The sequence below is a fragment of the Lepisosteus platostomus genome, chromosome 26 (genome assembly GCF_059453375.1).
Source record: "Lepisosteus platostomus isolate fLepPlt1 chromosome 26, fLepPlt1.hap1, whole genome shotgun sequence".
Lineage (NCBI taxonomy): Eukaryota > Metazoa > Chordata > Actinopteri > Semionotiformes > Lepisosteidae > Lepisosteus > Lepisosteus platostomus.
In genome coordinates this window covers 15,668,671-15,683,053 of record NC_142636.1, presented here as the reverse complement: position 1 = coordinate 15,683,053, position 14,383 = coordinate 15,668,671, and the positions used below count along the sequence as shown (strand labels likewise).

Sequence of the window (14,383 nt, the reverse complement as noted above, 5' to 3'; positions counted from 1 at the left end):
GCTGAAAAGTTGGGCTTTGGAAAGCATGCATTAGAGTGGAGTAGGTTTTTTGTTAAGCTGAACCATGATCACAGACCAGGACAGTATCCTGACACTCCACCATGTCATCGGAACTAGGCAGCACAGCAGCCCAGAGTCCTGCGGGAGAGTCTGAGCTGTAGCTGTAGAGACAGGGCGGAGAGACTCCCCTCCCGGCCCTGTGTGTGTGCTCTGTCATTGGTTTGTGAAATCCAAAATGCTTCCTAGGGGCTCTGAAGCTTTCCGAGCTGGCTTTCATTGGGAATGGGGCAGTTCGAATCTCTCTCGGGGGAACTCTCTGAAGTGTCCGTCTGCTTTGAGAGACTGGATAATGTTGGGTTTTTTTCCAAGTTTTATCAAATATCAAATCTGAAAAAGGCAAGTGAGCAAAAACTACAACACAATACTGTGCCAGAGTAACTACTCTGAGTACGCCTCGTTGAGATTTTTACATTCTGTACATAGGTTGTGTTTTCAGATCTTGAACATGGTGGAGGTTTGTCTTTTCACTTCTACTTCATTAAGCACAATGAAATCCAAAACATTCGAGAAGTAAAACATATATATTCCAGTTTAGTGAAGTGTAAGCTCCACTGAGGCTGCTGTCGGTAATTGCAGTGGGCTGGACTGGGGTGAGGTGGGGGCCTTGCAGGAGAGGCTGGCTGTCCAGCGTTCCCCTCTGGCAGGCTCAGCAAGCAGCAGGGTGAAGGGCTCATCTCCTGTGTGCCTGTTCTTGTGTTCCTAAGTGACTGACTCTGCCCTCTGTGTCTGTGATTTGTGATTTCTGCAGTGTCCAGGCCCACTGTAGTGGTCAGGGTCAGGCCAGTGCCAGCAGTTTGACTTCCTCTGACGCAGCCCGAGCGGGAAAGAGAGACAGAGGCTCCCTCTGACCCCCCAGGGGTCTGATTCTGACACCCTAGGGACATGGCTAGAGGAAATTCAAGGTCAACCACATTCACAATGCTTTGATCATAGGCTTTTATTTGATGAATAATAATTCATAGTATTAGGCTTAATTATCATAATCTTGTAAAAAAAAACATCCGGCTCTCCTCTCTCCTGTGTGAGGAAGGGTTTGTTGACCTCGGTGTGCGTAAAAGCCCAGCAGCAGATACTGTGCCTGGTGAGGGTCCCCTCTTTCCATGAAGTGCACAGTCAGACACTCCGACTGCACTGGGGCAGACCTGGGAGATAAATCGGCAGATTTATACACAATGGTCATCGGAAGAGGTGGGGCATTAAGGGAAGTTGTCAAGACGATGTTTACCAGCTCCCATGGAGAATGGGGCCTCATGGGAGAGCTGGTTGGTTGTCAGGGTTGAGTCTGCTGAAAGCCCCTCGGGGTCCAAGTGTGTGGTTCTGTCACGGAACCAGTGTCCGGTCTTGGCTGTGTCCCACTACTAGTCTCGGTGCAGGGCTACAGGAGGACGTTACACACACTCTTCACCCGCTTTCTCAGTCACGTTGCACTTTTTCCAGAAGATACTAAACCAAGACGAGGAAAACGCTAAGCTTATGGCAGCAGGGTGCAATTTCTAGCTGTGACCATACTGAAGGATGTGTAGACAGCAAACATGCTATGTAAGACATTTTGTTTAAACTTTCCTTGGAAATAGAGACAATTGACTTCCTGGTTGGCCGGGAAAGAGGAATTGGTCCCTAATTATAAGCACAATCTTATTGGGACATCTTGTCACTTAAAATTAAGTAATTCCAATTTATTTGTGAAAATTAGATACATTTGCATGTAGCGGAGCCTGCAGGGGTGGTTGTAACGATGAACGCTTACCTGTTGCTATGGAGAGTGTGGCCTCATGGGAAAGCTAGATGGATTCATCCTGGCTAGACATGGTCCATCCTGTCAGAGACTCAGAGCGCCGGTTGTGTGTCCTCTCTGAGCGTCTGTCCACTCACAGCTGTGTCCCACTACTCGTTTCAGCTTGGACCTCCAGTACTGTGTCAAGGAGGCTAGGATCACTCTGCATTGAACACAAGACGCTGATATTTCACTAGGAACTCTGTGAGGGGTGCTCTGAGCACACTGGGAACAGCAGAGCAGCCAGGCTTAATGGCCCCAGTTGCATGTGAGAGTGAGTATGCACACAGCAATCATTGGACATACCAAGGGGTGGAGCCAGAGGAGATCACATGTGCTTACCTGTTGCCATGAAGAGTGTGGCCTCATGGGAGAGCTGTTTGGCTGTCAGGGAGGGGGCTGGGCATATTCTGCAGAAGGGCCCTCCTCTGACCCAACCCTCTGTTGGGTCTTAGTTCTGTCTCAGACTCCATCTGGTCACAATTCTCTCCCACTACTTGTTTTGTTGAAGGAGGCCAGTTATTTGTGCTTTTAGGCAACAGGGAAAAGAAAATGACTGAATATTAGAAGCTAAAACCTCATAGCTCTTATTCACATTACGTATTGCATTAAATATTAAACACATTCATTAAATATACAAAGACAAGAATTGTGGTGATCTCAGGGAAGCAGGGTGCAACTAACTAACGTGCCCTTCCTGTTTAAAGCAGAGTTACCTTTACTGAAAAGGGTGTCATGCCCACTATTTGGACCAGGGTGCAGACAGTGTGGTGTGTAGACGGGGCGTGTGGACGCCACACAGGGGTGTCCAGCTGTTTCTGTGAGAAATCCCAGAGTATCTGGGGGGTCTGCACCTCTTTCCCCCAACGCAGCACACTGCAGGGGCTACAACAGAGAGAAAGCAGGGTCAGTACACAACTGATTACAGAGCAAATCCTGAAAACTAGAGCGTATGAATTAATACCTGAGTATCTGATGATCAGTGCGATGTACACCGGTCGCGCAGAGGCCATTCCAGGACAGTTGTCATGGCACTAACAGGTATCACGATGCTTACAGACTCCTCTGAGTCCTGGTGTTGGAATGTTCCTTGTGACCACAAGGGGGTGCTGGGAGCAGCTGGGGTAGAGGGGTGTGGCTTCGTTGAGGTAGCATGGCGTGGAGGGTAGGCTTAGGGAGGAGAGCACCAGTTGCCAGTGGCAGTAAAGCTGGTTGCCAGAGAGGTGAGGCGGTTGCCAGGGAAGGGTGATGTGGTTGTCAGGGAGGCGAGGGAGGACACACAGGAAGCAAGGGACCTCTGCTCAGATCCCTCGGCCTTCCTGACAGCCTACTCCCATCCCCCTCCCCCAGGGGCTGCCCAGGAAAATTTGGCCCAGACCAGATTGATGTTCCTGGAACAGGGAGAGAGAGAAAAGGGGGTTTATTGGAGACGACAGACGGTCACTCCGTTGATTCAGGGCTTATGAACAGAACAACCGTTTCAGAATGCAAGGTGATGGACTGTGGCTAAATTCACTGAGTTAAACTACACTGAGCTGCCTGGGCTCTTTTGGTGACTTGCTGCACCTTTGAAGTACAGAACATAGATCATATCTCCTTCCATTTTCCAACTGCTTCTTGCAATTCAGGGTCGGTGTGGAGTCGGAGCCTAACCCAGGAGCTATGTGAGCAAGGCAGGATGCACCCTGGACAGGATGCCAGTCCATCACAGGACACGCACAGACACAGACACACCAGGGCCAGTTTTACCAGAAGCCAATTAACCAGAATTTCTTTGTACTATGGAAGGAAACTAATGCAAACGAGGGGGGACATTCAAACTCCACACAGATACCACCCCAGGCCGGGCTCCAGCACTGCGAGGCAGAAATACTAACCGCTGTACTACTGTGCTGCCCATCAATCATACCGTTCATTTAAATGTCAAGTCTTAATGCAATGATGGACATTCTCAACCAGCTCAAACAGATCTCACAGATCAGTACTACAGGGGACGAAGGTATCGAAAGCTGGATCTGGCACCATCTGCTGGAGCAGCACAGAGTGGGCAGCCCGACAGTGAGACTGGAATCTGAACCAGTCCGTGAGTCTCAACACAGCAGTGTTGGTACAGGACAGCAATCCCAGCATGCACATTGAGTGCTACTCACTTCTGGGCCCCTGTCCAGCACTTCATCCAGTCTGGAAGAGAGAGAGGCACAGGAAAGGGGAGAAATAATAACAATTATTAGAGGTGTGTAAAGGTGTTTGAGAATTTCTTGATCATTCCAACTGAGTCTTGATTATTCCCAGCTTCAACCAGCACAGTACAGATAGTGGCTCAACCACTGTCTCAAGATGAATATCTACTGGCGTTTTTAAAATTTTGCATTTGGTTTATAGACATGGTGGAGACAAACACGCGCACACCTGGGCCGAGCCACACCCCCTACTCCATCCAGGGGTGGAGCAGGATCTGCTCCAGGGTTGGCCGTTTCTCAGGTTTCACACTCAGGCACCAGCGAATCAGGTTGCGGCAGCCTGCCCAGAAGAAGTGACATCTTGTCACTTAAAATTAAGTAATTCCAATTTATTTGTGATAATTAGATACATTTGCATGTAGCAGAGCCTGCAGGGGTGGTTGTAACGATGAGCGCTTACCTGTTGCTATGGAGAGTGTGGCCTCATGGGAAAGCTAGATGGATTCATCCTGGCTAGACATGGTCCATCCTGTCAGAGACTCAGAGCGCCGGTTGTGTGTCCTCTCTGAGCATCTGTCCACTCACAGCTGTGTCCCACTACTCGTTTCAGCTTGGACCTCCAGTACTGTGTCAAGGAGGCTAGGATCACTCTGCATTGAACACAACACGCTGATATTTCACTAGGAACTCTGTGAGGGGTGCTCTGAGCACACTGGGAACAGCAGAGCAGCCAGGCTTAATGGCCCCAGTTGCATGTGAGAGTGAGTATGCACACAGCAATCATTGGACATACCAAGGGGTGGAGCCAGAGGAGATCACATGTGCTTACCTGTTTCCATGAAGAGTGTGGCCTCATGGGAGAGCTGTTTGGCTGTCAGGGAGGGGGCGGGGCATATTCTGCAGAAGGGCCCTCCTCCGACCCAACCCTCTGTTGAGTCTTAGTTCTGTCTCAGACTCCGTCTGGTCACAATTCTCTCCCACTACTTGTTTTGTTGAAGGAGGCCAGTTATTTGTGCTTTTAGGCAACAGGGAAAAGAAAATGACTGAATATTAGAAGCTAAAACCTCATAGCTCTATCCTTATTCACATTACATATTGCATTAAATATTAAACACATTCATTAAATATACAAAGACAAGAATTGTGGTGATCTCAGGGAAGCAGGGTGCAACTAACTAACGTGCCCTTCCTGTTTAAAGCAAAATTACCTTTACTGAAAAGGTGATCATGCCCACTATTTGGACCAGGGTGCAGACAGTGTGGTGTGTAGACAGGGCGTGTGGACGCCACACAGGGGTGTCCAGCTGTTTCTGTGAGAAATCCCAGAGTATCTGGGGGGTCTGCACCTCTTTCCCCCAACGCAGCACACTGCAGGGGCTACAACAGAGAGAAAGCAGGGTCAGTACACAACTGATTACAGAGCAAATCCTGAAAACTAGAGCGTATGAATTAATACCTGAGTATCTGATGATCAGTGCGATGTACACCGGTCGCGCAGAGGCCATTCCAGGACAGTTGTCATGGCACTAACAGGTATCACGATGCTTACAGACTCCTCTGAGTCCTGGTGTTGGAATGTTCCTTGTGACCACAAGGGGGCGCTGGGAGCAGCTGGGGTAGAGGGGTGTGGCTTCGTTGAGGTAGCATGGCGTGGAGGGTAGGCTTAGGGAGGAGAGCACCAGTTGCCAGTGGCAGTAAAGCTGGTTGCCAGAGAGGTGAGGCGGTTGCCAGGGAAGGGTGATGTGGTTGTCAGGGAGGCGAGGGAGGACACACAGGAAGCAAGGGACCTCTGCTCAGATCCCTCGGCCTTCCTGACAGCCTACTCCCATCCCCCTCCCCCAGGGGCCGCCCAGGAAAATTTGGCCCAGACCAGATTGATGTTCCTGGAACAGGGAGAGAGAGAAAAGGGGGTTTATTGGAGACGACAGACGGTCACTCCGTTGATTCAGGGCTTATGAACAGAACAACCGTTTCAGAATGCAAGGTGATGGACTGTGGCTAAATTCACTGAGTTAAACTACACTGAGCTGCCTGGGCTCTTTTGGTGACTTGCTGCACCTTTGAAGTACAGAACATAGATCATATCTCCTTCCATTTTCCAACTGCTTCTTGCAATTCAGGGTCGGTGTGGAGTCGGAGCCTAACCCAGGAGCTATGTGAGCAAGGCAGGATGCACCCTGGACAGGATGCCAGTCCATCACAGGACACGCACAGACACAGACACACCAGGGCCAGTTTTACCAGAAGCCAATTAACCAGAATTTCTTTGTACTATGGAAGGAAACTAATGCAAACGAGGGGGGACATTCAAACTCCACACAGATACCACCCCAGGCCGGGCTCCAGCACTGCGAGGCAGAAATACTAACCGCTGTACTACTGTGCTGCCCATCAATCATACCGTTCATTTAAATGTCAAGTCTTAATGCAATGATGGACATTCTCAACCAGCTCAAACAGATCTCACAGATCAGTACTACAGGGGACGAAGGTATCGAAAGCTGGATCTGGCGCCATCTGCTGGAGCAGCACAGAGTGGGCAGCCCGACAGTGAGACTGGAATCTGAACCAGTCCGAGAGTCTCAACACAGCAGTGTTGGTACAGGACAGCAATCCCAGCATGCACATTGAGTGCTACTCACTTCTGGGCCCCTGTCCAGCACTTCATCCAGTCTGGAAGAGAGAGAGGCACAGGAAAGGGGAGAAATAATAACAATTATTAGAGGTGTGTACAGGTGTTCGAGAATTTCTTGATCATTCCAACTGAGTCTTGATTATTCCCAGCTTCAACCAGCACAGTACAGATAGTGGCTCAACCACTGTCTCAAGATGAATATCTACTGGCGTTTTTAAAATTTTGCATTTGGTTTATAGACATGGTGGAGACAAACACGCGCACACCTGGGCCGAGCCACACCCCCTACTCCATCCAGGGGTGGAGCAGGATCTGCTCCAGGGTTGACCGTTTCTCAGGTTTCACACTCAGGCACCAGCGAATCAGGTTGCGGCAGCCTGCCCAGAAGAAGTGACATCTTGTCACTTAAAATTAAGTAATTCCAATTTATTTGTGATAATTAGATACATTTGCATGTAGCAGAGCCTGCAGGGGTGGTTGTAACGATGAGCGCTTACCTGTTGCTATGGAGAGTGTGGCCTCATGGGAAAGCTAGATGGATTCATCCTGGCTAGACATGGTCCATCCTGTCAGAGACTCAGAGCGCCGGTTGTGTGTCCTCTCTGAGCATCTGTCCACTCACAGCTGTGTCCCACTACTCGTTTCAGCTTGGACCTCCAGTACTGTGTCAAGGAGGCTAGGATCACTCTGCATTGAACACAAGACGCTGATATTTCACTAGGAACTCTGTGAGGGGTGCTCTGAGCACACTGGGAACAGCAAAGCAGCCAGGCTTAATGGCCCCAGTTGCATGTGAGAGTGAGTATGCACACAGCAATCATTGGACATACCAAGGGGTGGAGCCAGAGGAGATCACATGTGCTTACCTGTTGCCATGAAGAGTGTGGCCTCATGGGAGAGCTGTTTGGCTGTCAGGGAGGGGGCGGGGCATATTCTGCAGAAGGGCCCTCCTCCGACCCAACCCTCTGTTGAGTCTTAGTTCTGTCTCAGACTCCGTCTGGTCACAATTCTCTCCCACTACTTGTTTTGTTGAAGGAGGCCAGTTATTTGTGCTTTTAGGCAACAGGGAAAAGAAAATGACTGAATATTAGAAGCTAAAACCTCATAGCTCTATCCTTATTCACATTACATATTGCATTAAATATTAAACACATTCATTAAATATACAAAGACAAGAATTGTGGTGATCTCAGGGAAACAGGGTGCAACTAACTAACGTGCCCTTCCTGTTTAAAGCAAAATTACCTTTACTGAAAAGGTGATCATGCCCACTATTTGGACCAGGGTGCAGACAGTGTGGTGTGTAGACAGGACGTGTGGACGCCACACAGGGGTGTCCAGCTGTTTCTGTGAGAAATCCCAGAGTATCTGGGGGGTCTGCACCTCTTTCCCCCAACGCAGCACACTGCAGGGGCTACAACAGAGAGAAAGCAGGGTCAGTACACAACTGATTACAGAGCCAATCCTGAAAACTAGAGCGTATGAATTAATACCTGAGTATCTGATGATCAGTGCGATGTACACCGGTCGCGCAGAGGCCATTCCAGGACAGTTGTCATGGCACTAACAGGTATCACGATGCTTACAGACCCCTCTGAGTCCCGGTGTTGGAATGTTCCTTGTGACCACAAGGGGGCGCTGGGAGCAGCTGGGGTAGAGGGGTGTGGCTTCGTTGAGGTAGCATGGCGTGGAGGGTAGGCTTAGGGAGGAGAGTACCAGTTGCCAGTGGCAGTAAAGCTGGTTGCCAGAGAGGTGAGGCGGTTGCCAGGGAAGGGTGATGTGGTTGTCAGGGACGCGAGGGAGGACACACAGGAAGCAAGGGACCTCTGCTCAGATCCCTCGGCCTTCCTGACAGCCTACTCCCATCCCCCTCCCCCAGGGGCCGCCCAGGAAAATTTGGCCCAGACCAGATTGATGTTCCTGGAACAGGGAGAGAGAGAAAAGGGGGTTTATTGGAGACGACAGACGGTCACTCCGTTGATTCAGGGCTTATGAACAGAACAACCGTTTCAGAATGCAAGGTGATGGACTGTGGCTAAATTCACTGAGTTAAACTACACTGAGCTGCCTGGGCTCTTTTGGTGACTTGCTGCACCTTTGAAGTACAGAACATAGATCATATCTCCTTCCATTTTCCAACTGCTTCTTGCAATTCAGGGTCGGTGTGGAGTCGGAGCCTAACCCAGGAGCTATGTGAGCAAGGCAGGATGCACCCTGGACAGGATGCCAGTCCATCACAGGACACGCACAGACACAGACACACCAGGGCCAGTTTTACCAGAAGCCAATTAACCAGAATTTCTTTGTACTATGGAAGGAAACTAATGCAAACGAGGGGGGACATTCAAACTCCACACAGATACCACCCCAGGCCGGGCTCCAGCACTGCGAGGCAGAAATACTAACCGCTGTACTACTGTGCTGCCCATCAATCATACCGTTCATTTAAATGTCAAGTCTTAATGCAATGATGGACATTCTCAACCAGCTCAAACAGATCTCACAGATCAGTACTACAGGGGACGAAGGTATCGAAAGCTGGATCTGGCACCATCTGCTGGAGCAGCACAGAGTGGGCAGCCCGACAGTGAGACTGGAATCTGAACCAGTCCGTGAGTCTCAACACAGCAGTGTTGGTACAGGACTGCAATCCCAGCATGCACATTGAGTGCTACTCACTTCTGGGCCCCTGTTCAGCACTTCATCCAGTCTGGAAGAGAGAGAGGCACAGGAAAGGGGAGAAATAATAACAATTATTAGAGGTGTGTACAGGTGTTCGAGAATTTCTTGATCATTCCAAACTGAGTCTTGATCATTCCCAGCTTCAACCAGCACAGTACAGATAGTGGCTCAACCACTGTCTCAAGATGAATATCTACTGGCGTTTTTAAAATTTTGCATTTGGTTTATAGACATGGTGGAGACACACACGCGCACACCTGGGCCGAGCCACACCCCCTACTCCATCCAGGGGTGGAGCAGGATCTGCTCCAGGGTTGGCCGTTTCTCAGGGTCCACACTCAGGCACCAGCGAATCAGGTTGCGGCAGCCTGCCCAGAAGAAGAGACAGAGAGACCTGATTGGTCAGGAGGTAGTGCCGGAGGGCACCTATTTTGACTACGGGGGGATGGGCAGACTGACAGGATGAAAGGAGGAATCCTATCACACACCGTCTCAGTCCAATGTCTCTCTCTGTGCAGTATTAATGTACTGGAGTGTCCAGTCAGTGTGTCTGTATTAACCTCTCTCTCTTTTTTTGCTTCTCTCACCTACAGAAATGCCTCTTCTAAAGCGCAGACGCCCCTCCAAGATTTTTAATTCGTTTTTGAAGGGGTCGTGCCCACAGACCATGTTGAATAGCAGCACCCCCAGAGACCAGACCGTCAGGGGCGCTGCCTGGTACTGCCCCTCCAGCACCCACTCTGGGGGGGCATATTCCTCTGTCCCTGCAGAGAGAGGGGGTCACAGCCTCAGACACATAAAGCATTCGTCGAGCTCAGTGTAGCTGATCATGAACACGTGGGGATGATTTCATACTGTACGAAGAATTAACAGGAAAAACCCTCCAGTTCGTCTTTAGAACGACGGGGAGAGGAGGAATATGAGAGACAGTGGCAGTGGGAGGAAGATGATGAGAATGGGGCTGAACAGATTGAGCCCTGGGGGCCACAGTTCACAGGGAGAGGGTGAAGGGCAGAGATTTGTAGGTGAGTGGATTGAGAAAGAAATCCGTCACTAAGTGCTGTGGGTCTGTAGTGCCATGCAATCGTTTCACTGAGGACTTTCAGAAGGAAACAAAAACAGCAAATTTATCTACAAACTCTTTGTAGCCTAACTGTTCAGAGACAGAGTGAGCTGAGAGTGATTCCTGACTGATCAGCAGGAGAGTGAGCCAGTGAGCTGGGAGTGATTCCTGACTGATCAGCAGGAGAGTGAGAGAGTGAGCTGGGAGTGATTCCTGACTGATCAGCAGGAGAGTGAGCCAGTGAGCTGGGAGTGATTCCTGACTGATCAGCAGGAGAGTGAGAGAGTGAGCTGGGAGTGATTCCTGACTGATCAGCAGGAGAGTGAGCCAGTGAGCTGGGAGTGATTCCTGACTGATCAGCAGGAGAGTGAGAGAGTGAGCTGGGAGTGATTCCTGACTGATCAGCAGGAGAGTGAGAAGATTAGCTCAGCAGAAATCCCACCGCTGTCGAGACATGTGGCCGCTGACAGCCCGGCCAATCGAATCAGGTTTGATTCTGCAAAACATGCTGGAGCAGCAGCCTGTCAGTGCAGATAGGAAGAGTCACGCTCCAGGAAACAGGTGACGCAAACTTCAGTGTATTTCGGGGAGCTACCACAGGGGAGCCCCTGAGCCCCAGGCTGACCTGCGAACTCCTTGTAGCTACAGTCCTGCAGCAGGTCGCCGCAGCCGAAGTCGATGAGCTTGACCTGCTGGCTGTCCGTCTGCACCAGGATGTTCTCGGGCTTGATGTCGCGGTGCAGCACGCCGCGGGCCTGGCAGTGCTGCAGGGCCTGCAGCAGCTGGCGCAGGACACCGCGCGCCAGCGGCTCGTCCAGCTGGCCGCCCTGCTCCAGGCTGAACTCGTACAGGTCCAGGCAGGGCTGGGGCCGCTCCAGGACCAGGACGTAGTGGTGGCGCAGATCGAACCAGGCCAGCAGCTGCAGGATGTGGGGGCAGCGGGGCGCCACGCCCACCAGCTTCATCAGTGCCACTTCCAGGGGCAGCGGCTGGGGCTCCCCGGGCTGAGAGAGGGGGAGACAGGCTGTGTGTCTGCTGGGCAGTGCTGGTGCACACTGCTCCTGTACACACACACTGCTCGCTACACACAGACTGCCCTGTACACACAACACACTACTCCTGTACACACACTGCTGTCTACACACAGCTCTCTGTACACACACACACTGAACCTGTACACACACTGCTCGCCACACACACACACACTGCCCTGTACACACAGCTCTCTGTACACACACACTGAACCTGTACACACACTGCCCTGTACACACACTGTTCTCTACACACACCCTGCTGCCTCACAACAAGAGGTCACTCACAATTTCCAGATGTTCTTCAACCTTTGATTTCAGGACGTACTTCATGGCCACCTGGATGAGAGAGAGGAGAGTAGGGGTGTCAGTCCCCAGGCTGGGGGCTCAGTGCGGTGAGGCGGGTTCACAGCGTTTCTGGCGCTAGAAGGCGGGAGGGAGGGCAGGAGAGGGAAACCGCAGAGAGGAGAGGAGGGAACAGCTGCTTACCGGCAACCCGTCTGCCTTCCGGACTCCGGCGTAGACCGAGCCGAACCCGCCCTGGCCCAGCAAGGCTCCCTTCTTGTACTGCTTCTCGAGGCAGGCTGCCAACAGAGGGCAGGAGTGACTCCACAGCGCTACACACACACACACACACCCGCCCCCGCCCTCTCCATTCAATCACCTGCCGCCACCAGGGCGAGACTCTGACTCCCCAGGACACTCTGAGACACTCTCAGATGCGCCAGGATGGTAAAACTGCCCTTAAACTGAAAGGCGTTAACTAGCAAGTTGAGCTCCACACCTTTACTGGAATGGAAACTGGTGCTCAACACCCCGCGCAGTAAACCTGCAATTCCCATCAGCTGTGCGCTATAAAATAGGACCCAGATTAATTATTTAGGACACATGCAGCCCCACAGGGCTGTCCCGTTTCAGTGTGTCCCAGGGTGGGATTCCTCAGCCTGTTGGCTGCCCAGCATGTCCAGACCAGATGGACACTGACCCCTGAGCTCAATATCAGCCCAGCTTCATTGACAGGCTGGGTCAGGAGCTCTGAGAGAGGACACAATGTCCTCCAGCCCTCTTCTGTCCAGTTGAGATGTTTGATTAATTAATCATTTCATGGGTTAAGTCATTATTTTAGCTGCGGTTTGCTGGAGTAAAGACTTGCAGGACTCGAAGAGCCCAGGAGACCCCTCCTGCTCTAATGGGGCCTCAGCAGTGACCTAGTGCTACGGGCCTGGCTGACCACTAGGGGGCACAGTGGAGGCAGTAACCAGGCACCTGCCCCCTGTGGCAGCTCGGGCCTGACCTCTGACCTTTGCCACATGGGCGTTTGGCATGGGGGGCTGTGGAAGTAGAGGGGCCAGAACTGGGCTCCCCCTGTTCCTGTGGGAGGCTCCTCGGGAAGAGCGCTCTTCCGGCCTGCGTGACCTCTGCCGGCCCCTCCTCCCTCCTCCTCTTCCTCAGGGGCTGCTCTTCCTCCACAGCCGCCCTCTTCCGCCCCCTCCTGGAGGGGGGCTCCCTCTCTCTCTCCTCAGGGGATCCTTCTCTCCTCCTCCTCCTCTCCCTCTGCGGTCCAGGCTGGACACGGGCTCGCTTCCTGGGTCTCTCCCTGGAGTCCGAGACTGCCCTCCTCTTCCTCCTGCCTCCTCTCCGGGGCCCTGACACCAGACACACACACGGGACACAGGAAGGTAAATTATGATCTATAATTATTAGGAACCCGCCTTTTGAGTATTGGGATGCACTGTACTGGGGATGCTGAATGCCCCATGTCCCCTCGGATATAACACTGAAGCTCGATACCGGCAGCCTGTCACACGCGTCTCCAGCTGTGGACACGTCATTCTCAGGCGTCTTGCCGGATCACGACCCAAATACGGAAGCACCAGGTTAGCCCCGCCCACCCACGCCCTGACCCAATGCTAGCGCAGCATCTGCGTTGTCATGGTAACCAGCGAGTGCGCCCCCCCTCCCCTTTTCTTCAGGTGAGGGTGCAAGCACGTGGCCTGTTTAGTCAACAGTGAGGAATTACAATTGTAGGTTCACTGTATTTCAGTCTGGTCATTTTTAGGTGATATTCGCGAGTTTTTAAACTACGCATTGAGTTACAGGATTTTAATTTTCCAATCTGGGTTTGGACTGACGCTTTATAAATAAAAACTAGTTATATGTTTATAAGAATTTATATTGCGTTTCACTAGCAATAAGGATCTTAAAGAACATGTAGTTTTATGATCGATAGTATATGTAGCAGAGAATATTACAAATAAATTATTTACGACCCATTAAGTTTGGCGTCTTAGGTACAGAGACGCGCTACCCAACGCTCCTGGGTTCACAGGAACTTTCTGTGTGGCGTCTGGATGTTTTTTTCTCTATTTCGTGGGTTTTTTAGTGCCGGGGAGTCTAGGTAGTTCTCCTGTGCTTGCCTGCGTTGGACTGGCGTGCCGTACAGTGCAGGCGCGTTAGCGATAATTACAGCAGATACACTTGAGAAAGAGGTACCTGCCATGTCTATTCTAATTCCCTACTGAAGTGAGAGGAGGTTTTATCAACTGGCACAAATATATCTGCGGACATATTTATACAATGTGTTTAACGAATACGGTTATTAACCGTAGTGTATTTATACAGTGTTCAATATCGATGTTCAATGATGTTATTCCTGCGAATGAGCTTAATTAGACGAGTAAGTGGGCGTGGCCCTCTCAGACGATAGGCCGATGTCGAACCAACGTCACAGGAGGAGGAGGTTCTAACCTGGAGACGAAGAGGAGGGGCTTGTCTTCTCGCGCTCGTTCATGAGTCCTGCGATCGCCCGCCGCCGCGCAGTCGCCCAGGAACAATGTGTCGTTTCTACTGGCGGCCGCGGGCTCACGCCGCTGTCGGCGGACACGTCACAATCGCTGGCCAGGTTGCCACGGTCCCAGGAAACGCTGGCAGGTGATGTCCATTTTGCAAGAGTGCTTT

At 51.4% G+C, this 14,383-nt stretch overlaps 1 protein-coding gene across 2 annotated transcripts; it reads right to left on the bottom strand.

Moving 5' to 3' along the window:
* Nucleotides 1-979: 979 nt before the first annotated feature.
* On the bottom strand, nt 980-14,324 carry LOC148640410 (serine/threonine-protein kinase pim-3-like). 2 transcript variants are annotated; one of them, XR_015930607.1, is made up of 14 exons: nt 14,174-14,322; nt 12,727-13,071; nt 11,915-12,009; nt 11,714-11,764; nt 11,020-11,398; nt 9,919-10,095; nt 4,244-4,354; nt 3,985-4,015; nt 2,799-3,225; nt 2,551-2,719; nt 2,177-2,362; nt 1,808-1,997; nt 1,286-1,435; nt 980-1,202 (listed from the first exon to the last, which is right to left on the bottom strand). XR_015930607.1 is itself a non-coding variant. In XM_088620869.1 (8 exons), the coding sequence occupies exons 1-7, from the start codon at nt 14,214-14,216 to the stop codon at nt 4,263-4,265; spliced, it is 1,182 nt and encodes a 393-aa protein (XP_088476995.1). In that variant the 5' UTR covers nt 14,217-14,324; the 3' UTR covers nt 3,984-4,015; nt 4,244-4,262. The 2 variants fall into 2 exon arrangements, 1 of the variants encoding a protein (XP_088476995.1); XM_088620869.1 differs by lacking the exons at nt 980-1,202; nt 1,286-1,435; nt 1,808-1,997; ... (1 more) ...; nt 2,551-2,719; nt 2,799-3,225 and having other exon boundaries at nt 3,984-4,015; nt 14,174-14,324.
* Between the last annotated feature and the right edge of the window lie 59 nt (nt 14,325-14,383).

What these genes read in the sequence shown, in the direction of transcription:
- LOC148640410 (XM_088620869.1), bottom strand. Translation starts at nt 14,216, where the DNA reads ATGAACGAGCGCGAGAAGACAAGCCCCTCCTCTTCGTCTCCAG. An exon ending in CCCCTCCTCTTCGTCTCCAG is followed by an intron (nt 13,072 to 14,173) that starts GTTAGAACCTCC and finishes GTCTGGTGTCAG; the next exon opens with GGCCCCGGAGAGGAGGCAGG. An exon ending in CAAACGCCCATGTGGCAAAG is followed by an intron (nt 12,010 to 12,726) that starts GTCAGAGGTCAG and finishes CTCTGTTGGCAG; the next exon opens with CCTGCCTCGAGAAGCAGTAC.